The sequence below is a fragment of the Dipodomys ordii genome, unplaced genomic scaffold (assembly GCF_000151885.1).
Source record: "Dipodomys ordii isolate 6190 unplaced genomic scaffold, Dord_2.0 Scaffold47, whole genome shotgun sequence".
NCBI lineage: Eukaryota > Metazoa > Chordata > Mammalia > Rodentia > Heteromyidae > Dipodomys > Dipodomys ordii.
Window position 1 is genome coordinate 6,519,042 of NW_012267263.1, and position 27,706 is coordinate 6,546,747.

General features: G+C 43.1%; 1 protein-coding gene across 1 annotated transcript in view; it reads right to left on the reverse strand.

Annotated features, from left to right (window-relative positions):
- Nucleotides 1-27,706, reverse strand: part of Tbc1d8 (TBC1 domain family, member 8 (with GRAM domain)) — a 125,737-nt gene that overhangs the window by 49,579 nt on the left and 48,452 nt on the right. The window contains exons 2-4 of the mRNA XM_013019827.1: nucleotides 26,634-26,744; nucleotides 7,529-7,647; nucleotides 2,912-3,140 (exon numbers count right to left, since the gene is read on the reverse strand). Of these exons, the coding sequence (XP_012875281.1) occupies nucleotides 2,912-3,140; nucleotides 7,529-7,647; nucleotides 26,634-26,744 (459 nt within the window). The remainder of the gene's footprint in view (nucleotides 1-2,911; nucleotides 3,141-7,528; nucleotides 7,648-26,633; nucleotides 26,745-27,706) is intronic.

Consider the following 27,706-nt stretch of genomic DNA (forward strand, 5'->3'; position numbering starts at 1 on the left):
CTCTTCAGCTCAAGGCAAGCGCTCTACCACTTGAGCTACAGTGCCACTTCCGGTTTTCTGGTGGTTTATTGGAGATAGGAGTCTCACGGTCTTTCCTGCCCGGGCTGGCTTTGAACCGCGATCCTCAGATCTCAGCCTCCTGAGTAGCTAAGATTACAGGCGTGAGCCACCAGCACCCGGCAGCTGTTAGGCTTTGAAGACAGAATCCAAGCAGTTTTTATGAAACTCTCCAAAGTGAACCATACAACTGGTCACAGTAGTACACACCTGAAGTATCAGCTACTCACGAGGCTGAGCTGGGAAAAATCCCTTGAGCCCCGGAAGTTTAGAGCCAATTTAGACAACACAGCAAGATATGTCTCTTTAAAATAAAAGTTAATACAGAATATTATTTTTAAAGATGTTCTATTCTTGGGTTTCTGATACAGTAATAGCAAGGGTGCTAATAGAGAGCAAAGAAGGAGAATTACATCTTATATCTGATGGCTGCTTTATCAGACAAACACATGTAACTAAAAACCACAAACACTATTGAGCGGTTGCTCCAAACACTGACATCCTAAAACATCTAAGGTTAGTGACACTCATTAGTAATCAAGTAGGGAATGATTTTACCTAGTACTGCTTTTTAAATTGCTTTGTAGTACTGCTTTGGTGTGTTTCCATGAGCCACTAATACCTAGCTAAAAGACTCTACTTCTATGTTAGACTTGAGAATAGACTTCTCCAGTTCTTTCTAAATGTTTTCACATAAAGTCTTTTTTTTTTTTTTTTTGGTCTGTTGTGGGGCTTGATCCCTGGGCTTGGGCATTTTCCCTGAACTCTGAAGCTCAAGGCTAATGCTCTACCACTTGAACCACAGCACCACTCCCAATTTTCTGGTGTTTAATTAGAGATAAGAGTCTCATGGACTTTCCTGCCAGGGCTAGCTTTGAACCATGATCCTCAGATCTCAGACTCCTGAGTAGCTAGGATTACAGGTGTGAGCTACCAGCACCCAGCTTTCATACAGTCTTTTACACACACACACACACACACACACACACACTCAAACATGCACACATGCAAGCACATACACACACTGTATCAGCAACTAAGTTTACTTACATACCTGCTTTGTGAAGAGCCTTGCATTTGAAAAGCTCATTCAAATAGAAAAAACTAATATTCAAACAAGCAACTAAGCAACCACTGGTTTGATGGAAGCCAGAACAGAACCATAAAGACAGTACAAATTACTTGGGCCCATTGAAGACTTCCTGGAGATGATAAACTTAGAATGGGGTTCTGAAGGACAACAGGAGTTTCCTAACAGGCTAGGGCCAGGTAAAGGATGGAAAAATAGGGTGTTTATTTTGAGAAACACTTCAGAAGGAAAAAGAAGGTTAGAAAAGGGCACATTCAAGAGAGAGGGAGGCTATGCAAATAGGATATATGTCCAAGGCATCATAAGGCAGAAAGAAAAGAACATACCATATTAAAACAAAGACAATGCCGGGCTCACACCTGTAATCCTAGTTACTCAGGAGGCTGAGACCTGAGGATCATGGTACAAAGCTAGCCGGGCAGGATAGTCCATGAGACTCTTATCTCCAATTAACCACTTAGAAAACCAGAAGTGGCGCTGTGGCTGGAGTAGTAAGCTTGAGCTGAGGGACAAACAAAAGGACCTCAAGTGCTCTACCCCTGGACCATGCAACCAGCTCTCTAGAAGAAGTTTTAATGGGAATAACTTTTGAAACATCCAATCTACAACCGACACTGTAACTTTTTTTTATTTAACCTGCCACTGAACATATGAGAAGTTAATCAGTGCCTGGAACTCAGGTAGACCCACCAGATGCTTCTTCCCTTTCCAGAAGCATCTAGCTGTGCATCCAGCAGTGTGACCTTCAGGGCTGGATATTTTAAAATGCCCTCCCTGTATTAACAAGCAGGAATACATCTTACTCTCTTAGAAATGGTCACAGCAATCCCCAACAGTAAAAACCTTTTAGGAGTTATTTGAAGTGACTTCCACAGAAATGCAAGAAAAAAATGAGCTCTCCCCAAATCAAGGCCCCCCAATAGTGTAAGAGGTACTTGCGCTGCCTCTTGGGAAAGGCACTGACCACTTACTTGGATCCATGAGTTAATGAAAATCAGGCTAAAAGCTTAGGCACTTTGCTTTCACTTTGCCTCTGTGTCCTTCCATGGAAGCCATTTATGCCTGCAGTAACTCCGCAGTCACCTTGGTCACCTTGTTCCAGGAAGGACGGGGATCTAACTTTAGTAACATCTTTACAAGGAAAGATGACAGAAACTGCCTCAAAGGAAAAAGACAGTCAAAATCTCAGGACAGACAGCCAACAGTGGTCTGTCTGCTTCCCTCCAAGGAGGACTGCTTCTCTAGAACAACTTCTCTGGAAACCTCCTGGAACAAAGATTAGGTCAACCAGGCCAGGACTAGGACTTGGACTGCTCTATCACCCCCTGACCTCAGTTCTTTGTCTATTTAAACCTACAGCTCACGTCTATACCCTGAAGATGGCTGAAGATGGACTGAAGTGCTATCTTCCCGTGGCTTACGTACATCACAAATCTCCTTTCTCTATACTTTGTGTCTGTTTGGCACACAAGAACCAGGGACTGAACTAACATGTAGAAGCCCCCACCCTACCCCCAACCCCGAGTTTAGCCTTAGGATCTCAAACTCCAGTTTTAATAGTCGAAGGATATGTAATTAAGCATAAATATCTGCACACATCATTTGGAAGTTTATCACAGATCTCTGGCTGTCATCTCAGCCATTCTAGTTATTTACATCTTCTTTGTTGTGAAATTTCATTGATGGCTTCTCTTGTGAGCAAGGCTAAGCGTGATCAGGGTTGACTGAAGACCGACAGCTGTGGGTACGGCTTGCCACACTTACGTTCCTTGCCCAGGAAGAAAGAGTAGAAGCAGAGGTGGTTGATGCTGAGGTACAGCCATCCCTGGCGAGGCACCCGGCCCTTCCAGCAGCAGCAGGAGTAGTAGGTGACCAGCTTCTCAGCCTCAGGGAAGTTGAATCGAGCCTCGAACTTCACCAGGGCTTCTCGGAACTTCTCAGGCTCCTCCTCCTGCTCTGCAAGCCTGCTGCTGGTCTCCTCAGCAATCAGAGCCTGGACACAGAAACATAGTGGTCCCTTATCCGGAAGAGCGAAGGGGGAGAGGGTGGGGATGGTTAGTAGGAAGGCTGAATGGGCACTGCTTCCATAAAGCACCCCAACTTTCACTCCACCACTTACCAGCAGTTGGGTTTTGTTAGCATTCCTGTTCCTCTCTTCAAGGATGGCCCAGTTTGGATCTTAAATGTCCCTCAATGTCCCATGTGATAAAGGCATGCTCCCCAGGGCTGGTGGGATTGGACGGTGGTAGAAATGGGAGCTAGCGGAAGGTCATGAGACATGCCCTTGAAGGGAATTGGTGGCCTAGCCTCTTTGCTACCCACTTTGCTCCCTGCCCACCCTGTGAGAGGAACTGTAACTCTGCCAAAGGTCCCTGCCATGCTACCCAGAGCAAGGGAGTCAACCAACCATGGCCCAGACTGTGAATTAATCATCTCAGGTGTTTTTTTAGTGACAGAAAGTTAACTGACACAAAAGATCTGAGGGCCAGATAACTGACTGCTGCATGTGAACTCAATGAACTCACTGCATCAACTCTACAGAATCACTGATCTGTGAGTTTAAAGTTAAAACTTTTATCCAGATACCAATGGCATATGCCTATGTAATCCTAGTCACTTAGGAAGCTGAGACATGGAGAGTCAAAGATCAAAGCCAGCCTTCACACACACACACACACACACACACACACACATACACACACACACACACACACACACACAAAAGCCAAAAGACTCTTCTCCACAATTAACTAACAAAAAGCCAGACTGAAGTGGTAGAGTACCAGCCAAGCAAATCAGCAAAGCAAGCAAAAGGCACTGAGTCCAAACCTGACTGTGGAAAAAATTATTTAAGAAGTTAATCTTTTAAAAAACACGAACAAAAGTCTCCCTTATCATGTTCAAAAATAGGCCCTATAAAGCCAAATACATTTCACTACCATTTTGTATTCTATATCATCTTCACATGTAAAGCAACAATATGAGTCAAGTGTTGTGGGATCTGGTACTTCCAAAGTCCTGCATGTGGGCAGACAGCAGGGCAGGACACAAAGTAACTTTTCCCTTATTTCTGTTTTATAATTTTTCCCTTCTTTCTCTTGAAAGCTTATGTTCCATAAAACAAGTACACTTTTCAGGAGTATAACCCAAACTTCAAGTACAAGGTATTTAGAAATTAAACCCAGGCATTCACACTGATATAATGGAATTTATTTTTCAAATAAATCTAAAGCAATTTTCATTTTTGTTCACTATATTTTTCTTCTTTTCTGCCAGCACCAGAGATTAAACGCAGAGCCTTACACTCTTGCTCAGCCTGCTTGCTCACAGCAGGCACTTTACTACTTGAGCCATGACTCCAGCCTGGTTTGTGCTAGTTAACTGGACGTAACATCTAGCAGACTGTTCTGCGTGGGGTGGCTTTGGACCTCAGTTCTCCATGTTTCATCCTCTAAGTAGCTAGGGTTACAGGCCTGAGCCACTAACTCAACTTTTCTCAGTGTTATTTAATACTGTAGATGGCAATAATTAGATTTAGTAAAGTATATTTACAACACAACACAAATGTTGTGTTCTCCCCTGGCTCCAGAGGCCTGTTGGGGTTTTAGGAATGTTCTAGAGTGAACAGGCATATTCAGACCAGCATCCAGTGGTACCTGGTGCAGCCTCCTGACTTCTAAGGATTGAAGTGTCTAGTTATATAAACTCAACTTAAAGCAGAAGGCATTTCCCCCCAGTTTTATAGAGTGCCAAATGTCTAGAATGTAAGTAGGAAAGTCCTAGCTCCCAGATTCTTCAGAGTTGGCCAGAGAGAAGCAGAGAACAAGTGCTCCACCATTTGAGCCACGTTCTACTTCCAGCTTTTTTTTTCTTTTTTTATATGTGTTTTTTTCAACAATATTAATTTTTTTAATTGTGAGAATACCCTACGGAGGAGTTACAATTACATGGGCAAGATAACAAGTACATTTCTTAAAGCATTGTTGCCTCCTCTTTGTTTCCCTTTCCCATCCCTTCCCATACTCCTCCCCTCCCCCCACCTGATCCCCCCCCCACCAAAGTTGTATAGTTCATTTTTCAACATAAAGATTTCTACATCTCATTGTTGTAATGGGTCCACTTGTATCCCTAGTTAAACGATTTGTTTTTGCCCTTCCCCTCCAGAAATTATACCAACATCAAATCCAGTGAAAGCAGAGGTTATACCGTGGGGGAGAGACATACAAAGCAACACAGAAATCATCTTATAAATATGTTAGCAACAATTACATTAAAGAAAAAAAACATTTGAATACTTATCTTGGGGTTCATTCCCCTAACATCAACTTATCTGACCTTTTCTGCTTGACTTAGACATATACTAGTTATTGCAAATAAGGGAAACATTTGTTTCTTTGGGCCTGGCTTACTTCACTTAATATAATTTTTTCCAAGTCTTTCCATTTCCTAACAAATGGGGCAATGTCATTCTTTCTAATGGAGGCATAGAATTCCATTGTGTATATATACCACATTTTCTTGATCCATTCATCTACTGAGGGGCATCTGGGTTGGTTCCATATCTTAGCTATGGTTAATAATACTGCAATAAACATAGTTGTGCTGGTAGCTTTAATATGGTCTTGTTTGTGATCATTTGGGTAAATGCCCAAAAGTGAGATTGCTGGGTCATAGGGGAGCTCTATGTGGAGTCTTTTGAGGAACCTCCACACTGCTTTCCAAAGTGGTTGAACAAGTTTATACTCCCACCAACAATGTAGTAAGGTTTCCTTCTGTCCACATCCCCTCCAGCATCTGTTGTTATTAGAGTTCTTGATTATAGCCATTCTAACTGGAGTGAGGTGGTATCTCAATGTTGTTTTGATTTGCATTTCTTTTATGGCTAGAGAGGTTGAGCATTTCTTCATGTGTCTATTCGCCATCCTTCAGAGAAGTTTCTCTTTAAGTCTTTAGTCCACTTATTTATTGGGCAGTTGTTTCTTTGTAGATTTGTTTTTGGGGGATTTGATTTTTTGAGTTCCAGGTATATTTTAGATATGAGACCCTTGTCTGTTGTGTGGCTAGTGAAGATCTTCTCCTAATCCGTGGGCTTTCTATTGATCCAACTTTAAATTTTTTTTATTTATTTTTGTGCTGATGCTGGGGCTTGAACTCAGGGTCTAGGTGCTGTCCCTGAGCTTTTATGTTCAAAGCTATCACTCTACCACTGGCTTTTTGGTGAGTACTTGGGAGATAAAGAGTATCCTGGACTTTCTTGCCTGAGCTCACTTCGAACTGCAATCCTCAGATCTCAGCCTCCTGAGTAGCTAGGATTACAGGTTTGAGCCTGGGGCAAGGACTTGTTTAAGGCATTTTAGCTTCAAAGTATTGGGGATCAGAATTTGTCATATTAAATTTGTCATGCCACTTTGTCATGAGGATTATTATGACCTCAAAAAAACTGATATAGCTGGGCACCTGTGGCTCTTACCTATCATCAAAACTGAACCACAGATGAGGAGTGAGAATGTAAAAGTGGTCATGGCTACCAACACTGACCACTGCCCTTACAGACTGGCCTTCAGCAGATCATTTTCAAAAACCAGGTGCAGACTGTATAGGATTCACAGTGTATAAAAATGACCTATGGGCTAGGTGCTGGTGGCTCACGTCTGTAGTCCTAGCTACTCAGGAGGCTGCTGGGGATAGTGGTTAGAAGCCACTGTAGGCAGAAAAGTCCCCATGAGACTCTTACCTCCAATTAACCATCAAAAAGCTGGAAGAGAGCTGGGTGCTGGTGGCTCACACTTATAATCCTATCTACTCAGAAGGCTGAGTTCTGAAGAACGCAGTTTAAAGCCAGCCCAGGTAGGAAAGTCTGTGAGACTCTTGTCTCCAATTAACCACCAGAAAACTGGAAGTGGCACTGTGGTTCAAATGGTAGAGTGCTAGCCTTGAGCTGAAGAGGGACAGTGCCCAGGCCCAGAGTTCAAGCCCCATGACCAAAAACAATAATTAGCGATAAGAAGTCCTAGCTGAGATGTCCCGGTGAGAAAGTTGAGAATTACTAATTTAAGGAATCAAAGAATGTTCTATAAAAAAAACAAATCTCAACATCCCAGTTTTCTCAAACCACTACCAAAAGGCCCTTTACCTCTGTAAAAGAAATAGACTTGAGAATGCAGTCTGATCCTCACCAGTAAAATCTGTTGTACTTCAATTCTACAAGACCTTCCAGGTAAGACATTAAACTCATTCAGACTTATACACTAAGCCAAAACATTGAGTTAATGTGGAGTCAATGTAAAGTGTTTAAGACAATCTGAGAAGAAAGGGGGGGAGGGGAGCGGGGGGGGGGGGGGGGGCGGGTAAGGTACAGAAAGCCAGTTTCCAGGGACCTACCTTCACCTTCCCTTTGACAAAGCTGGCAATGTCATCTTTATTATCAAAAACAGACAAGGTGTGGAGGAGGTTCTGTTCCAGCCAGTCCCAGTGCTGGTTGATTTCCTCAAATGTGGCACCTGCATTAGAAGAGAAAGAAAGCAAGATTAAAAAGTGAAAGGAATTGCTAGAACATGACTTTGTTTTCCAACTAGTGTATAACCTGCACTTATGCAAGTCCCACACCCTGGCCACTTACGCTAACTGGTGCAGCCACTCTCTGCTGAAGTCTGGGGGAACACTGCTCCATGACAGGCCAGCTGACCAATGAGGACACCCTTGGGATTGTTCCGTGGCCATACAGATCTCCTCAGTACCAACAGAACAACTCGTACCTTCAAACACTTGAGGTCACACAGCAGCGCCAGCATGGACCAGGCCCCAAGTAGCAGAGGGACTCTGAACTGTGTCTGCACTGTTCCCCTGTGAAAACAACAGTCCCCCCAAAAGTACCAGAGCCCAAGTTCACCATGAAAGAGCCTCTGGAAAAGTCCTGTGAGCCATGCAACCAGCAGAGCTCAACCCAGCCAGCAAGAGCCTGGAAGTTTACAGATTTACAAATGGATTGCAGCCACACACCGGTGGCTCACTCCTGTAATACTATCTACTGAGGAGGCTGAGATCTGAGGATCCTAATTTGAAGGCAGACCAGGCTGAAAAATCTATGAGTCGTTTCTTCCAATTAACCACCAAAGAGCCAGAAGTAGAGCTGTGGCTCAAGGGTAGAATGGAGGTGAGGGGGAGGGACAAAAACCAACTACAGGAGAGTATGCAGGTCCTGAGTTCAAGTCCCAATACCAGCAGACACACACCAAAAATGGATACTTCATGTTACTCAAAGAAATATCCCCTAAAAACCTGTTTGAAGTGGGACAGACAGGGTTGGGGGGGGTTCCTTAAAAAACCCAGAAGCATTAAACCAAATTTCTTTGAAAGGTCACCAAAATATCTACCACATTACCAAAGCACCAAGTAAAAGCACTCACAAAGAGCTTAGTCATTTTAGTTATCTGTATTTCTTTCCAAGGACCTCCTAGGCATCCCCACTGCCTGGTGGGAACTTGGCCCAGGGACTGTGCCCAGCTCCTAGTGACAGGCCCAGCAGACGCTCAGCAAAGGGGCACTGATGACAGGCACCCACCCACACACACACACACACACACACACACACACACACCTGTGTATGCCATAGGTCTAGCTTGGCTACATTTCCAGAATGGGATGCAGAATAAGATTCCAGCCTTCAAGTGCTGGTGGCTCACTCCTATCCTAGCTACTCAGGAGGCTAAGGTGTGAGGATCGCAGTTCAAAGCCAGCCCAGGCAAGGAATCCTGTGAGACCCTTATCTCCAATGAAACAGCAGAAAACTAGAAATGGAGCTGTGGCTCAAAGTGGTAAAGCAGTAGCCTTGAGTGAAAGAGCTCAGGGACAGTGCCCAAGCCCTGAGTTCTAGTCCCATGACCAATGCTCCCCACCAAAAAAAAAAAAAAAGGATTTTTTTCTAACCTCAAATAATGACCAACCGCCAAGTGAACAGCACAGAATTACCTAGTCAATGCAAAAGCAGAACACCACTAGATCCACAAACCCTGCACCCCAAAGCAGATACGTATTTATTAAAACTGAACTTCCTTTCTCTCTGTACCTTTCCTTCAGATTATCTTTCCCCAAAAGGTAAATTCATGGGAAGGCCCTATCAACACAGGGTGAGCATCTCCATCTCCAATTCAAAAATCAAATGCTGCACTGCCCCTGCTGTGAAACCTGGCACCATGACACACTGTTATGAAGGGGAGCTTCCACATCTGATTTCTGATGCTTCAAAGTATACAAACTATTTCATGCACAAAATGGAAAATATGGCAAATATCACCTCTAGTGTCTATAATCCTTGCTACTAAGAAGGCTGAAGTCTGGAGGACCGTGGTTCAAAGCCAGCCCAGGCAGAAAACTCCTTGAGACTCCATCTCCAATTAGCCAGCAAAATGCCTGGCTAGAAGCATCACTTAAGTGGTAGAGTGCCAGCCAAGCAAGCAAAGCAAAGCAGGTTTGAGGCCCCAAGTTCAAATCTCAGTTCTGCCATGAAAAACAAAATCCAGCTTTGGACTATGTGGATAAAGTGTGTATGACACACAAATGAATCATGTGTTTAGACTTGGGCCCCCTCAAGGTATTACAAATATTCTATAACCCAAAAGAATGCAAAACACTTGTGGCTACAAACACTATGGATGAGGGTGACTCAGCTGGTACTCCTTATGAGAAAGTGCCAGAGGCCTCAACTGGACATGAGACCTTGGGACAGTGAGAATGGGCATCTGGATTAGCAGTGCTCTTCTGAGCAGGCTGTGTGTTAAGGAAGGAGAAACTGACAGAATGATTCACACAAGAAATGAGTAAAAGACAAGAGAGCTGATCCCCATTGTATTTTGCCAATATTTAGGCACAGCATTGCCCAAATAAATCAGCATCCCTGGGTCATCACCAAAGCCAGCTTCCAGTCAGCATGGAGAAGGCCAGTCCTGTCTGTCAAGCACCCTTATTGATAGGCCGGGGGTCCCTGGTCCTGATATAAAGGCCATGTGACCAGGGACCTTGTATTCTAGTCTTGCACTCTAAGGAACAGCCCACTTAGGACTAACTCTGAGGTGAGTGGTTGCAATACTCTTGCCTCTGCCTCTACTTCTCACCCATTGAAGGGGCTCCCCACACCTCTCAGGACAAGCAAAGTTTGTTTTGTTTTGAAGAGGATCTTGCTATGCATCCCAGGCTGGCTTCGAACTCATAATCCTCCTGCCACAGTGCTAGGATTACAGGTATGTGCCACCACCCCAGCTGGAAAGCTCATTCTAAAACAGAACAAACCAAGCAATTCAGGCCTCCACAGCATGACTCTCCTAAGACCTGCCACCTTTCTCTACCTGAACTTCGGAGCTAGAGTATCTTGAATGTTTGAAGTGGCACCTTTGCATCAGGGGACAGCAGAGGCACTTCACAAAGCCAGTAAGTATGCACTGACGCCCTGAGGAAGTTGGGGCTCTACTACTCTACTCCTTGCTGGCATTTGAAGACTTACTCTTTCTAGATCTTCCTCCATTATTGTCCATTACAATCAAACAAACTGGTCATGACACAGAACCAACAAGTAGAGAATGAACTGAAAAGGGAGTATTTTTATTAGCTGGCAATCCTTTGCTTCTTGTTTTCATGAATGTCTTCATTTATTTAAAAAAAATATATTGTTTTTTTGGGAGGTCTGGTCATGGGGCCTGAACTCTGGGCCTGGGTGCTGTCCCTCAGCTCTTCAGCTCAAGGCTAGCGCTCTACCACTTGAGCCACAGTGCCACTTCCACTTTTTTCTTTTTGCTTATGTGGTGCTGAGGAATAGAACCCAGGGCCTCAGGCAGCAAAGCAAGCGCTCTACCACTGAGCCACCTTCCCAGCCCCTAAAAAAAATATTTTTAAGTTGGAGAAACGGAGACCAGCAAGAGAGGTGACAGGCCTGACTTTTCTAGTTCTAGCCTGTTCCCAGCATTGTGTCCCTGGTGCATAATGAAGCCTGAAGGAGGAAATGGAAGCTCAGTTCCATGTCCAAGGTATGTAATGAATTTCATTCAAATATGAAATTCGAAGGGATCTTGACAGCCTTGTGCTGTCTCAGCGTCCTCCCATAGAAGGAAGAGTTTTGCTTTTGTTTTTTTGTGTCCCTAGTGGGGCTTGGCCTCAGGACCTGGGTACTATGCTTATGCTTCTTTTGCTCAAAGCTAAAATGCTCTACCATTTGAATCACAGCTCTACTTTGAGTCTCACCGATTTTCTCCTGCCTAGGCTGGCTGGCTTCAAACTATAATCCTCAGATCTCAGCCTCCTGAATATCAGCTAGGATTTACAGGTGTGAGCTATCAGCACCTGGTTTAGACCTTTATTTTCTTTTAAATAATTTTTCTATCTCCAAGGGAAAGATCAGAATAAGGAAAAGTAATTCTAGAACAAAACCAAGCCTATACCTAAAAAGAGGAAAAATAAGCACATACCCCCTGTAGCTGAGGTGAGATTTCATTTCTCCCCCCGCTTCTGAAAGTAAGACTAGTTGTGTGCCTCTCTCAGCAAAAACAATGGAGCTGATGAAACTTTTCCACCCTGCTGGCTATTTCCTACAAAGGTTGCCAAATGGCAGGGAACTCTTCCAAACTATGATTTCCTCTGCAGGGAAGTCTTAGGATGGGTCTCACAAGTAACGGTAAATCAAGGCAGGCTGCATGCACAGCTATGACCCCCCCAAAGGGCTCAAATGGAAGGTCATTCAACCTATGTCAACAAGCCAATCTAAGTTTGCATACCAGGGTCTTTCAAATTGCATGAAGTATGCTCATTAGCAAACAGCTAAAAAAAAAAATGAAATGGAACTGAAAATAGAATGCATGCCCTCTAAGTCAGAGTGGCCACCAAATTGTGAATTATTTACTACTTACACACACAAATCTATTTCTGTCTGGAGGTCAGGGTCACAGTTTGAAAGTCATTACATTATAGATACACATGTTGTGAATGGTAAAAGTAGAGAATGTGAAAAAAGTGAAAGTCTAGAACCAGGTATAGGGTCTCATACCTATAATCCCAGCTTCTGGGAAGATCAGGAGAATTAGAGTTCAAAGCCAGCCTGAGCAAGTAGTAAGGCCTCCATCTCAACAAACAAACTGTGATGGCTCATGCACACGCATGAGCTATGTAGGAGGTGTAAAAAGGAGGATCTTGTCTGAGGCTAGCCTGAGCTAAAGTACAAGACCTTATCTGAAAAATAACTGAAGAAAAAAGAGCTGGAGGCTCAAGTGGTAGAGCCCTTACCTGTACAAGATCTTGAGTTCAAAACCTTACCACCAAAAAAGAAAAGGAAAGAAGATGTAAGAGTCTGTCATCTGTGGTGAGGAGAAGGGAAGGCAATAAGGAGTCTACACATTGACTACAGTAGAAATACTTAATCCTTTCCATAGAGGAGAGCTCTTGTCTTGTCAGAATTCATATGTCCATGCCCCCATCCCAAGGTGACTATGTGAAGAAAGGGCTTTACAGAGGTCATTCAGGTTCAGTGGGATTAGGGTGGGACCCTGATCCCATAGGCTATGTCCTCATAAGAAGACACCAGGGATCCGGTGCACAGGAAAGGCCGGGCAAGGACACTGTGAAAGGTGGACCTGGGCAAGCCAAGGGGAGAGCTCATTGGAAACAGGCCCGTGGACACGCTGGTCTCAGATATCCAGTTTCAGAAATAGGGAGGGAGTCCATGTCTGTTGTGTAAGCCCTTAATCCATGATGTCATATTATGGGAGCCCTAGCAGACTAGTATCTCTAAACAAAATTCAGAGCAGTATTGTGGATTTCACCAGAGGTGAATTAGCCAAAATGTATGGTATTTTATTAAGGCCTTTAATATTACAGAAAAAAAAGGTGTTTCCTGTGTGTGTGTGTGTGTGTGTGTGTGTGTGTGTGTGCGCGCGCGCACGTGCAAGTGCGTCACATACACACGTCACACACACACTGCTACAGGGCTTGGCTTATGAGATCGTGGCTGGTGCTCTTCCAACTTGAACCATGCCTCTAATCCAACATTTGATGGTTGATTGGAGATAAAATCTCTCATAGGCTTCTCTGTTCTGGCCTCAAGCTGTGATCCTACAGATCTTAGCCTTTTAAATAGGTAGCTAGGATGACAAGTGTGAACCATGGGCTCCATTTCTTTTTTTTTTTTTTTTTTTGTCGGTCATGGGGCTTTGAACTCTGGGCCTAAGCGCTGTCCCTCAGCTCTTCAACTCAAGGCGAGTGCTCTTACCACTTGAGCTACCATGCCACTTCTGGTTTTCCAGTGGTTTATTGGAGATAAGAGTTTCACGGACTTTCCTGCCCACGCTGGCTTTGAACCATGATCCTCAGATCTCAGCCTCCTGAGTAGCTAGGATTACAGGCATGAGCCACTGGCACCTGGCTTCATGGGTTCCATTTCTGACTTTACTATTTTGTAAGAAATTTAAACTCCAGTTTGGGGGGGGGGCAGATTTGTAGATTCAATATTAGGAACAATAACTAAGACCATACAACATGTAACAGTGAACACTGAACAATGAACATTTTCTGAATGCCTAGAACACATTGGGCATTTTTCTAGGTATGCTATGTAGCCTCATTAAAAAAAAAAAGTCACAGATTGGGTCTTATTCCCACTTTCTAGGCAAGAAGTAAAAGAGTAAAAGAAAAAAGTCATGGGGCTGGGAAGGTGACTCAGTGGTAGAGTGCTCACCTTGCATGTATGAGGCCCTGGGTTTGATTCCTCAGCACCACATAAGAAAAAAGCCGGAAGTGGTGCTGTGGCTCAAGTGGTAGAGCACTGGCCTTGAGCTGAAGAGCTGAGGGACAGCTCCCAGGCCCAGAGTTCAGGCCCCACAATCGGACCCCCCCAAAAAAAAGAAAGAAAAGAAAAAAGCCATGCCTTCAGGACTCCCCACCAAGCAGCTGTGTGACCCAGAAACCAGAAGGCCACCCTGGCTCTTTTAGGTTTCCCCAGGGCTACTGCACGAAACCAAACAAGCATCCCACTACCTAAACTTACAACCCTGGACCCAGGCTGCAGTTTTAAAAAGGAACTGTTTCTGGGATTGGAGGCATGGCTCCATGGGTATAGCACTAGCCAATAAGTGAAGTGTCAGGTACTGAATTCCAGTTTTGGTCTTGGACCTAAAAGAAAAGGAAAAAGAAAAGAAGAGGAAAGAAGAACGGTTTCTATCTCGGTAATAAACACCTGTGTGAGTCTGAAAATCTATGAAATGGGTATATTCCATTGTATGTAATCCTGACCTTTACTGTCCCTAGGTCATGTGGCCTACAAAGGGCTACTGGTAAGGGACAGACTTACTCTTGATGGTCCCAAACCACAAATCCTATAGGGAAAAAAGAACAAATGCAAGCTTTATAAGAGGGATGGGGGAGAGGAAGAGAGACACAACAACAACAGACAGGGTTAAACCAAAACAAAGTCTTTGTTCACAGAAATCTCATATTCTGAAATTGAAAAAAATGAATCCATAAGTCTAAAGTAATTATCTTCACAAGACCATCCTTACAACTTGAGGATCATGATTCAAGTATTTTCTCATTGTATCATTTAAGTATTACTTCTAGCTTCCTTGCCCTATTTGTTTTCAAATGAAATGACCGTAACTAAAAATACTTTCAATATGGTGAAATCAGAAAAACACCATCTCTGACCTGGTAAGTAAAATGGATTTTTTAGTTTGTAACTAAGATCATTCAATTGTCTTTGTATTAGTGCCATTAATTCCCAGAAGTAGAAACAGGAAAAGAAGAAGCTTCATGAAGGCAGGTTGGGGGAGAGCCTTTTATTAGTCAAAACAGAACCAGAATGACAGAGCTCATAAAATGACGGAAAAAGGACTATAAACAGCTATTAAAACTACTCTAGGGTGAACAAATGCAGCAGTGATATTCACTAGACACTATGTTAAAAATGAACTATACAAGGTGTGGGTAGGGTGGGAGGGAAAACCTGGAAGAACGTGACAGAAATGTGATATTGTCCAAAAAGAAATGTACTCTTCACCTAACATTTGTAACTGTAACCCTCTATACATCACCTTTATAATAATAAAAGAAGAAATAGATAGATAGATAGATAGATAGATAGATAGATAGATAGATAGATAGATAGATAGATAGATAGATAGATAGATAGATAGGATAGATAGATAGATAGATAGATAGATAGATAGATAGATAGATAGATAGATAGATAGATAGATAGATAGATAGATAGATAGATAGATAGATAGATAGATAGATAGATAGATAGATCCGTATGCACTCTAAGTTGAAGACTGGTGGGCTCATTCCTGTAATCCTAGCCATGCAAGAGGCTGAGATCCACAGGATCTCAGTTTAAGGCCAGTCACAGCAGAAAAGTTTACTACTCCATCCCCAATATAACCAGCAAAAACCAGTCAGGCTGAAGGAGTGACCCAAGTGGCAGAGTGCCAACAATGAGCAAATAAGTCAAACAAGCTCAAGAACAGAGCATGATCTGGGTGCTGGTGCCTCACACCTGTAATCCTAGCTACTCAGGAGGCTGATATCTGAGGACAGTGGTTCAAAGCCAAAAAGTCCGAGACTCACCTGCAATTAAGCACAAAAAAGAAAGAAAAAAAAAAAAGCTGCTGGAAGTGGAGTTGTGGGTCAAGTGGTAGAATGCTAGCCCTTGAGCAAAACAGCTCAAGTGCCTAAGCCCTGAGCAAAAACCTCTGACAATATATCTACTGATCAGCCAGTGAGAAAGCAGGCACTTACACATTACTCAAATGCCAAGAACAGAATTTAGCAATATCTAACAAATTTTTACTATCATTTAACCTTGAATCCAGCAATCTGACTTCTAGAAATCTATGCTAAAGATTCAATAACAAAGATACAAAATAACTTAGATACAAGGTACAGGATACTTACTAGACATGATTGGTATAGTCTGATAGGACTTGATTTTTTTGTGTGTGATACTAGCATTTGAAATCAGGGCCTTGTACTTGCTAAGCAGGTGCTCTACCACTTCAGTAAAACCCACAGCCTTTTTGCCCTGTTAGTTCTGAGACAGGATCTTAGATAGATAGATAGATTAGATAGATAGATTATATAGATAGATACATAGATACATAGATTTTAACCTGGGTCCTCCTATTTACAGTTTTCATGTAGCTGAGAAGTACATGCTACTGCATCCAGTTTTTATTAACTAAAAAGAGATCACAAACTTTTTTTTTTTTGCCTAGACTTCCCTAGAACTGTGATCCTCCCAATCTCCACCTCCCAAATAGCTGGAAAAATATGGGTGATCCAGCTCATTAGGCCAGTAACCTCTGTGTATGTGTGTGTGTGTGTGTGTGTGTGTGTGTGTGTGCGCGCGCGCGCACGAGTGCGTGCACGTGTGCCAATCCTGGAGCTTGAACTCAGTCAGTGCCTGGACACTGTCCCTGAGCTTCCTTGCCCAAGGCTAGCACTCTATTACTCTCAGCTTTTTACTGGTTAATTGGAGATGAGAGTCTCACAGACTTTCTTACCTGGGCTAGTTTGGAACCATGTTCCTTAGATAGCCTCCTGAGCAGCTAGGATTACAGACATGAGTCACCAACACCGAGCACAGTAATTGTATTGTTTAACTGACGTACAGTTTTTATTACCTAATTCTTTCATCTTTACAGTATGCTTAAAAATTCACAGTGAAATCGTGGAAGTAAAGAACTTTGAGTTTAAAATGGCATAAGAAAGAGAGAGAAGAGAAAAACCAAAAACAGCTCAAACAAAACAGGAATTTATTCATCACTGTAGAGTTTGGGGTTAAAAACAATTTTTTTCAAAGTCTATAGAGATCAAGTATACTCAGAAAATTATCCTTATTGAATAAAAGTACATGAAAATGTGGGGGGAAAAATCTTAATGAAGCTGCCCTATGAACTCACCAACTAGGCTTGGTGAGTTCTAAGAATATTCAGACAGTGTGTACCTGGGAGGGCAAATATAAGACATGGAGCCATCTAAGTATTCTTCAAACAAACAAAAAAACAATAAGTAAACTAACTTGGATCTAACTGTAGTTCAACCTTTTCAAGTTCCAGTTTCAAGGAAATACAAAGGTCAATCCACGGAGCCAAATGACACCATGAGGAAGGAATCAGACGAATACTGTGACTATGGTCTCCTTCCTCACAAGGGGCCCAGCTTCTTCATGAAGTCAATGACTGGGAGCCAGGGAGGGAGAGGAAATGAGGAGTCTTTCCTGACTAAAAGGGACCTAAGAAATACAACAGCCAACCCAAGCACTGTAATCCTGTAATTCTAGCTACTCAGGAGACTCAGATCTGAGGATTGTGTTTCAAAGCCAGAATGGGCAGAAAAGTTCAAGGGTTTCCATCTCCAAAACAACCAGCAAAAAGCCAGACTGGAGGCATGGGTAAGTGCCATTGGCATAACCAAGGTGAGTGAGAGGTCCTGAGTCCAGGCCATGATAGTGGTGCACGCGTGTGTACACATGTGTACGTACACACACATACTGCAAGAGCCAGATATTGAGTGTGGTTTGTTTTTTTTTTTTTTCATCCTAGGAAGAAAATCCACAAAGTAGCACCTATCATGGGGGTTCTCTGGAACATAACTCCCACCACAGGTGAGGGATCACTGTATTCATCATTCAATTGCTCTTTAAAAACCTATAAACAACCACCTCTCACAAAAGAAAGAATACATTCAGTAAAGAAAGACTACATTGCCGGGCGCTGGTGGCTCACGCCTGTAATCCTAGCTACTCAGGAGGCTGAGATCTGAGGATCGCGGTTCAAAGCCAGCCCGGGCAGGAGAGACCGTAAGACTCCTATCTCCAATAAACCACCAGAAAACCGGAAGTGGCACTGTAGCTCAAGTGGTAGAGCGCTCGCTTTGAGCTGAAGAGCTGAGGGACAGCGCCCAGGCCCAGAGTTCAAGCCCCACGACGGACAAAAAAAAAAAAAGAAAGACTACATTCAGTCATTGTTTATGTACCAATTACTTAAAACAAACAAAAAAGAAGAAGAGCCAGTAACAGTAACTCTGCGAGCTGGCACGCCTCAGCCATTTCAAAAGGTGAAGCCACGTGGAAAATTCCAGCCAGTGCTGTTCTAAGAAAACAGCAACAGGAAATAAGTATGACAAGTGGCTTGTCTGACCTTGGAGTATGGACTCTACTGTCCCAGCTGGGTGGCCTCCCAGGCGCCCCTTGAAATGCCTGATGAGCCCCATACTTGGAGAGAAGATCTAGTTGGCATGCCCTTTGCCAGTTTGGCTCAAAGTCCAGAAAGATACTAATCTGATCCACTCGGGAACACTTCCTCCGTTCATAAAATTCTGTCTCCAAACACACAAAGCAAACAGTGTTGCAGAATAGAAGAAACCAAAACATGGGCCATGGTCAAGGGCACAGATAAGAGACTGTGCGTCACTATGACTGCTCAGAGCCCGCAGTAAGGCCATGACATGGTCCCCCTTAACACCCACCAAGGGCCTGAACCCTTGCACTCTACACTCTCCCTCACCTCTTATATGCCACTGAGAAGAACCAATGAGCCAAAGTCAGTAAAAAGGGAAGGTCTGTGAACTGGCAAGCGTTCACTCCTGTGATTCTCAAGTGTGTTTGTTTTTTTAAACACATACCAGTTTGGATCAGCAAAAGTATTGCAGATTCCATCTATGAGCCTTGAAATTTCAGAAGGATTCTTTTCCTTTTCCAAATCTCAATTACTAACACTTTTTTTTTCAAACTTCAGTTGTCTTCCAGTATCTGTGAAAGGATCCCTTCTTCAGAAGATTCCAGAACTCAGGACTGCTCTAGTTCCTTCTATAAAGTCATGCATAGAACACACGGGCTTCTCACACAGACCTTAAACCATCTCAAGATGATATACACTAGTGATTGTATTGTAAATGATATGCAAATAGTTCCTATACCATATTGTTTTGGGAATAACAACAAAAAATATCTGTACATAGTCAATAAAGGCATAACTTTTGCGGGGGGGGGGGGCTCGTCATGAAGCTTGAACTCAGGGCCTGGATACTGTCCCTGAACCATTTTGCTGTACTCCACAATGTTGAGCCAAAGTACCACTTCCAGTTTTCTGGTAATTTACTGGAGATAAGAGTCTTAGAGACTTTCCTGCCTGGGCTGGCTTTGTACTGCAATCCTCGGGTCACAGGCTCCTGAGTAGCTAGGATGACAAGCGTGGCGCCAGGAGGCTAAGATCTGAGGATCAAGGTTTGATGCCAACTTGGGCAGACAAATCCGACTCTTATCTCCAATTAACCAGTAAAAAGTGGGAAGTAAAGCTGTGGCTCAAGTGGTAGAGCATAGCTTTGAGAAGAAAAGAAGATTAAAGGAGAACACGCAGGCCCTGAGTTCAAGCCCCAGTAGGAGTCATACATATATAATGTCTGTCTGTCTGTCTGTCTGTGTCTCTCTCACACACACACAGAGTGCAATATTTTTGTTTTGTTTTGTTTTGGGGTCCAGTCTTTTTTTGTATCTTTGCTCCACAGTCAGTAGAATCCACAGATATCAATACTAACTGGACAAACCCTTTCTTAAGATACAGATATGCCACTCCCCATCCATATGAGCGTCACCTCAACCTACCTGAATCTCCTACCCTGGCCCATGCAAGGTGAGCTTACAAGACACTCCTTCATTCCTTCTGCTTTCCTGCTTGTTACTCTTAGTGACAATGCCATGGGACCCATCTAAGAAGCTATGGAAAATTCTGCTTTTCTGCTCTCACATACAGCCTAAGTATTGGGGCAGTCAGACAGTCCAAACAGGTGTATAAAGCCCTGAGTAATATAAGTCCTTCTATACAAAGACAGGTTTCTGACAGGATTCCTGTCCCCCCAGACATGTCCTCTCCCCTCCTCCCCTACACACACACACACACACACACACACACACACACACACACACACACACTGTATCTCTGAGAAGTCCTCTCTTAGGATGCAGAAAAGTCAGCTCCCCCGGGGTTCAATCTCCGGTGAAAAGAGCCACATTATTACAGAAGCATTTCAATTCTTGGAATGATTCTAGGCAGAAAACGCAGAGTCCTGTTCTCTCTTGCTTCCTGGAAGCCAGGTAAGGACAAGAAGGCCCTCAGAGTTCAGAGCTGTGCTTAAGCATAAGATGTATGTCACAACACAGTAATAGCTATGAGAAGTGCCCACCTAAAAAGCAAGGACAACAAAGTGACATCTTACATGGTTGATATAGCCTAGGATGGCCCAGATTTCCCAAGTACAGGACAAGAGACCACCAGACTCATGAATGGCAGGAAGATCTCATTCCCCAGGGCTTATTTGGATATACTCAGCAGGACCCTGGTACTCCAATCTCTTGCTCCTGTCCATCCTTCTGTCACCCACCCTCCCCCCTCCTAGATCAGTTTTCCTAATTGCACATGCCAAGGCCTTCTTTATTCTTTACCTGTGCCATTTGTTAGATACTCGATTCTAAAAAGCAAGCAAACATACAGTAGAGGATCATACAACCTTAAAAAGAGAGGTATGCTACACAGGCTGAAAAGTGGATAGATGCCTGAGGATATTATGCTAGAGTAAGAAAGCCATCACCCAAAATCAATACCGTACAACTCCATTAATATACAGTACCAAGTCTGCACAGAGACTGAACTTGAATGGGGAAAGGGAGAAAGGCACAGGGGGCAGCTATTTAACAGATGCAGAGTCCAGTTTGGAAGATGAGTTCTAGAGGTGGAAGGTGGTGACAGTGGTGTGACATCAGAAAACCACAAAACACAACTAAAGTATCTGGAAGTGTGGCTGGGTGGTGGAGCACCTGCTTAGCACATTCAAGGCCTGGGAGGGAGGGAGAGAAGGGGAAGATGAGGGGAAGAAGGAGGGAAGAGGAAGACCGCAGACATGGGCAGTGCAGTGGGAAGACAGAACAGAGGAAGGAAAGGCCTAAATAGTAAATTTTGTCATGGATGTTTTACAATAAAATTTTCTTAAGGCAAAAAAAGAAATATAACCCCTAACTTGAAAGAAAAACTATTTTCGTATACCAGGATTTGAACACAGAGCTTGCTAAAAGCACATGCTCTACTACTTAAGCCACACTTACAGTCCTTTTTACTGTAGTTACTTTTCAGATAAGGTCTAACATTTATTCCTAGGCCCGCTGGATTTCCCATGTAGCTGGGGTGACAGGTGTATACCACTGTTACCTAGTTTTTGTTGGTTGAGATGACATCTTTTGAACTTTTTCCTTTGGTCTGGTTTTCAAACCATAGTCTTCTCAATGTCTGCTTCCTAAGAGGCTGGGGTTACAGGCATAAGCCACAGAGCCCAGCCTTTTTAAAATATTACTTATTTTTTATGAGATTTGCGGGGGGGAACTAGGGCTTGAACTCAGGCTTGTGAGTTCTGACTACTCAATGATTACAAACAGGACCACAAATTGCTCTGGGATATTCCTACCCTGGCTTATCAGAAAAAGATCTAAAAACTTTCATTTATAATTAGAGAGGGTCCTCAACTTGGGAACTTTGTCCCAGTGAACTCATAAATTAAAACTACTTCCAGTTGCAGGTAACTCACATCTGTAATACTCGCTACTCTGGAGGCTTAGATCTAAGGATCATGATTTGAAGACAGCATGAGGCAGGAAAGTCCATAAGACTCATCTCCAGTTAAGTACCAAAAAATCTAGATAGAGCTGTGGCTCAAGTGGTAGTAGAGTGCTAACCTTGAGCAAAAAAGGTCGTGGCTTTGAATCATAATCCTCAGATCTCAGTCTCCTGAGTGGCTATGATTATAGGCATGAGCCACTGGCACTCTGTTGAAATATTTTAAAGTATAGAAAAATCAGAACCAGCCAGGTGCTGGTGGTTCACACCTGTCTTTTATCCTAACTACTCATAAAGCTGAGATCCAATGGATCATGGTTCAAAGCCAGCCTAGGGAGAAAAGTTTTCAAGACTAACTACTCATAAAGCTGAGATCCAATGGATCATGGTTCAAAGCCAGCCTAGGGAGAAAAGTTTTCAAGACTCAATCTCCAATTACCCAGCAAAAAACTGGACTGCAAGAGGTTTTTTTCTTTGTTGTTGTTTTTGTTTTGTCTTGTTTACTCATTTGTCTTGGGGGTTAAAAGGGGGCACAGAAATGGAGGACAAAGGGTGAACAAATGCAGCAGTGGGACTCACTAGATACTATGTTGAAAATGAACTATACAACTATGTAGCGAGGGGAGGGGTGACATTTTCCAAAAAGTAATGTCCTCATTACCTTACTTACATAGTTGTAGCACCTCTGTACATTGCCTTTATGATAACAATACAAAAGGAAACCCTTTTAAAAAAAGCTGGGCTGGAATGTCTCAAGTGGTAGAGCACCAGTCATAAGCATGAAAGTGAAATGAACGCAAAGCTCACAACACTATCCCCAAAAAGGAAGAAAGAAAATGACACTCCAGCAAGAAAGGAAATTCTCACAAATATATCCTGCTCTCAAGCAATAAAGAACACAAATTCAATACAAGAACTCACAGGTGAGATGATTAAGTAAGAGAACGAAAAGGAAGCCTACAAACTCAAGTACTGACCTGAGTATCAAAACCACATGGCGATAAAACCAGCAAATAAATTAAAAGCAGCAAAGAACAGAATGTACTGCTGAAAACTGACTTACTAACTCAAGAGTCATGAACACAATGGAGAGTAGAAATGGAGAAACAGAGAATAAAAAACAAGCATCTAGTGGTGATACATGTAATCCTAGCTACTCAAGAGGTTGAGATCTAAGGATCACAGTTCAAAGCCAGCCATGCCAGGAAAGACCCAAGAAAGACACATATATCTATATCTATATGTGTGTGTGTGTGTGTGTGTGTACACATATACACACACATATATGCCAATTGAGGGTGGGGATGCAAAGCACTGAGCTCAAGCCCTACTACCCATTTAAAAAAAGAGAAATAGCAACAATAACTATCCAACATAAAATGTCTTGAAAGTCAAGCATCCAATAAATAAGAAATAATATGAATTTAAAATGTAATTCCATGCAGAAGAAAATTCTATGCATAAAGAAAATGTCTTGTGATGATTAAAGAAATGAACACAAAACACACAGGTTCCATAGTACAGAAAATGTCATTGTCATCTCTGAGAAAATACTGTTCTCAGTAGCATCAGATGCTAGTTAAGTTACTAAACTTCAATGGTAAAGTCAAGGACAAACAGCATTATCACTTCCAACTAGCAAGGAGGGAAATCAGAGCAGCTTGAGATGTCTTGTGTTTCCATATCAAATATTACAGGAGAGACAGCCAAAGTCTATTATACCCAACCAAGATAACCCAAGAATCCAGCCAGTTAAAGAGCTTGAACTAAAAGAAAAAACTCTAGATTAGGAAAGCATCCCTGAGTAGGAACATGAAATCAATATGAAGAACTGAACCAAACAAATCTCAGAAAATACAGTTATGGGTCAGAATGGGAATTACAATGTAAAATTAAGAGCTTTTTCAATCAAGAGACTGAGGAGGAAAAAAGGGAGACTAAGACACTGACAACCTTGTCCTGTACATCATAACTGAAACACTGCTTTTCAAAAGCCAAATTCTAACCTTGAGATCCCTTCTAAAATCTCCTTGCAGGAGTTGAGGAGGGAAAGGATGGTAGGGGAAAAACAAAGGAAGGGGTAACAATGCTCGATCGGAAATGTACTCATTACCTTACTCATGTAACTGTAACCCCTCTGTACAATATCTTTACGATAAACGTGTGTGTGTGTGTGTGTGTGTGTGTGTGTGTGTGTATCTATATATTAATCTCCTCTTAGCCAGGCACCGGTGGCTCACTCCTGTAATCCTAGCTATTCAGGAGGCTGAGATCTGAGGGTCACAGTTCAAAGCCAGCCCAGGAAGGAAAATCCCCGTGAGACTCATAACTCCAATAAACCACCAGAAAACTGGAAGTGGTGCTGTGACTCAAGTGGTAGAGCACTAGCGTTAAGCTGAAGAGCTCAGGCCCAGAGTTCAAGCCCTCGACCAACCGACCGACCAAAAAAAAAAAAATCTCCCTAACCTGTAGCCAAACATTCAGAATTAAGAAAAATAATATCATGTTAAATAAATTTTATCTAATACCTTTTTGAAGTTACTTTAACGTAACACCTTATAAAAATAGCTTTGCAGACAAATCCCCTTTTTTTGGGAGTGGTGGGGGGAGTCAGTTATGGGGCTTGAACTCTGGGCCTGGGTGCTGTCCCTGAGATCTTCAGTTCAAGGCTAGCACTCTACACCACTTGAGCCACAGCGCCACTTCTGGTTTTCTGGTGGTTAATTGGAGAATCTCATGGACTTTCTTGTCCAGGCTGGCTTTGAACCTCAGATCTCAGCCTCCTGAGTAGCTAGGATTACAAATCCCTTTTTTTTTCTTTGTCAATTGTGGGGCTTGAACTGGGCCTGGGTCCCTCAGTTCTTCAGCTAACGGCTTGTGCCTTACCACTTGAGTCACAGCGCCACTTCCGGTTTTCTGTTGTAGAGATAAGAGTCTCACAGACTTTCCTGTCCGAGCTAGCTTTGGCTTTGAACCCCGATCCCCAGATCTCAGCCTCCCAGTCTCCTGAGTAGCTAGGATTACAGGCATAAGCCACCGGTGCCCAGCCACAAATCCCATTTTTATACAAGTATTTCCATCGACCTCTGAAATGCTCTTGCATTTGTCTGACCTGGAAAGCTGTCTAGGAGGGTGTTCACCCATGAACTACTTTGAGTGGCTAGGGTTTGAGGTGACATATTTTCTTTATACTTGTTTTGTTTTTGTTGAGGTTTTTGCTTTGTTTTAGTATTATTTGTAAGTATTAGTATCAAAGGGTTTTAATTTACAATGTCAGTTTATGAGTACAATGCAGCTTGATCAATGTCATACCTTCCATCATTCTCCCCATCTTCCCCATCCCACCTGTCCCTCCAAGTTACCTAGTCTTGTTTTCACATATGTACATTGAATATTATCACTGTATTTAACCACCCTTCCTCTCTCCATTTATCTACCCCCCCTTCTTGACCTCACTCCCTACAACATATACTTTTCAATGTAGAGGTCTTCAATATTGAGTATATATTGAGTTTTTATAATTTTGTACAAATACAGAGTGATTTATCAATTTAAAATGCAAAAAACAGGAGGGCAAAAAGGTATGCTAACATATTATTGGTAGATATGAATGAGATGCTCTTGTTCCTACTTTCTGTAATTTTCCTAAGGGAAAAGTCCAGTGTTGCCATTGAACCAAAAGTTTATGGTACATAATAAAGTGTTAAGAGAAAAACAAAACTGAAAATAATTTCTATGAGCTGGGTGCCAGTGGTTCACCTGGTATTCCTAGTTCCTCAGGAGGCTGACATTCAGAGAACCATTGTTCAAAAACAGCCTGGGCAAAAAAGTCTGAGGGATGCTTATCTCCAACTAGTCATCCAAATTCTTGACTTGAGGCATGGCTCAAGTGGTAGAGAACCTCCCATGTAATTGTAACCCCTCTGTACAGTATGTTCACAAATAAAAAATAAATTAAAAAAAAGAACAAAACAAAACAAAAAAAAGTGGTAGAGAACCAGCAGTGAGCAAGAAAGCCTAGCAAGTGAGCAGCCATAAGTTCAAACCCCAATACCAGTACACACAAATTTAAAAATAATAATAACCCCTATGGATATATGCATATAAAATGACGTTTTAGCACAAAATGAAGAGTTAAAATTAATTTTCTACTGCTTTAAGTTCTGGAAAGAGGATAGTCATTACTTGTATAGAAAAGGGATATTGTAGTTTGGCTTAGAAGGGCTTCTCAGGATGTGACAGTTCTGAGCCCTGGAGGAACCTGAGAAGTTCAGTGAACAGCAGGTAATGACTGCAGAAAGGAGGAGGCCCCAACAGGGGGGGCAGGTGGCTTGCAAACTCCCTCCAAGCCCCCAGAGTGGTGATTCATTCTCATGGTACAAATGTGGACAAGGGGAGACTTTCCAAGTCAGACCCAGCCCTCTCACCATGCTCTGGAGTCCCTATAGAAGGTGCACACATAAACATACATTGGTCACAAGCAAAATTTCAAGGGATGACTCAATTCATGTCAACAATGTGTGAACATCCCAAAACACACTACACAAAAGCCTGGCATGCCCAAGTTCATTGCCCCCAAGTGCTTTTGATGGTTAAATAAGAGGCAAAGGAAGAGGTGAAAGTGAATAGGGGAGAGGGGAGTAGTGAGGGAATAGGAGGAGGAGGAACATGAGGAGAAGGAAGAGGAACAGGAGGAGGAGGAGGAGGAGGATCTAACAAGGTTACCTGTAAGTGCTACTGGCATGCAGGAACTCAGCATGCTTACAACACCTTAAGGTTTGGAACACTCCAAGTGAAACAAGACTCACCAGTGGCCAGGGCCCAGTACACATCTGATCCATTCAGTAACTCACCACATGCTATGGGAGAATAAACCTGGGACCCGGGAACTTGAAGCAGAATTCGAAACGGAGCAATCCGAGCATTGGAATCCAGCACTGCATCCAGAGCACCTACCAGGCGACCTTCAAGGGAAACAGAAGAAAGTGAGTCAGAGGTAGACCAGGCAGGGCGGGCCAAACACAGTGCAGCTGTCTGCTAGGGAGGTTAGGGGAGGCCTCAGTCCAGCTAAACTTTAACTCACCACAGAAGCTCCTAAGCTCCATGAGGCCAGGGGCTTTGGCTGCCTTGTATAAACCTGTTCCCCAGCACTCAGAATCAGTTCACACCATCAGTGAGTAAGTATAACAAGGGCCCTGGACCAGTCACCTAACCCAGGCAAGGTCAGAGGGAAGAGCAGCAGCTTTGGTCCCACTGCCTGATTTGGATCCTTGCTCCATCACTTCCAACCTGGGGGAGCTAATTAGATAAGCTACCTCTGTGTGCCCAGACTTCTTCATTTGCAAAATAAAATCATCACAGTATACAACATAGTATGGTACCTATCAGAGCTGAGTTAGCATATCTGTTATTTGAAAAGCTTAAACCTCGGGGCTGGGAAGGTGGCTCAGTGGTAGAGCGCTTGCCTTGCATGCCTGAGGCCCTGGGTTCGATTCCTCAGCACCACATAAGCAAAAAGAAAAAAGCCAGAAGTGGCGCTGTAGCTCAAGTGGTAGAGCGGTAGCCTTGAGCTGAAGAGCTGAGGGACAGTGCCCAGTCCCAGAGTTCAGGCCCCATGACCGGACCCAAAAAAAAGAAAAAAAGAAAAGCTTAAGCCTAAACATAAAAAATATTGAGTAGCCAGACACTGATGGCTCATACCTATAATCCTAGCTACTTATGAGACTGAGATCTGAGGACCGTGGTTCAAAGCAGAAAAGTGCATGAGATTTTATCTCCAATTAGCCAGTAAATTCCAGAAGTGGAGCTGTGACTCGGTGGGTATAGTGCCACTTGAGTGAAAAAGCAAAGGGAGAGCATGAGGTCCCGAGTTCAAGCCACACTACCGGTATGCACACACTAAAATCTAACAACAGTTGAATCATTC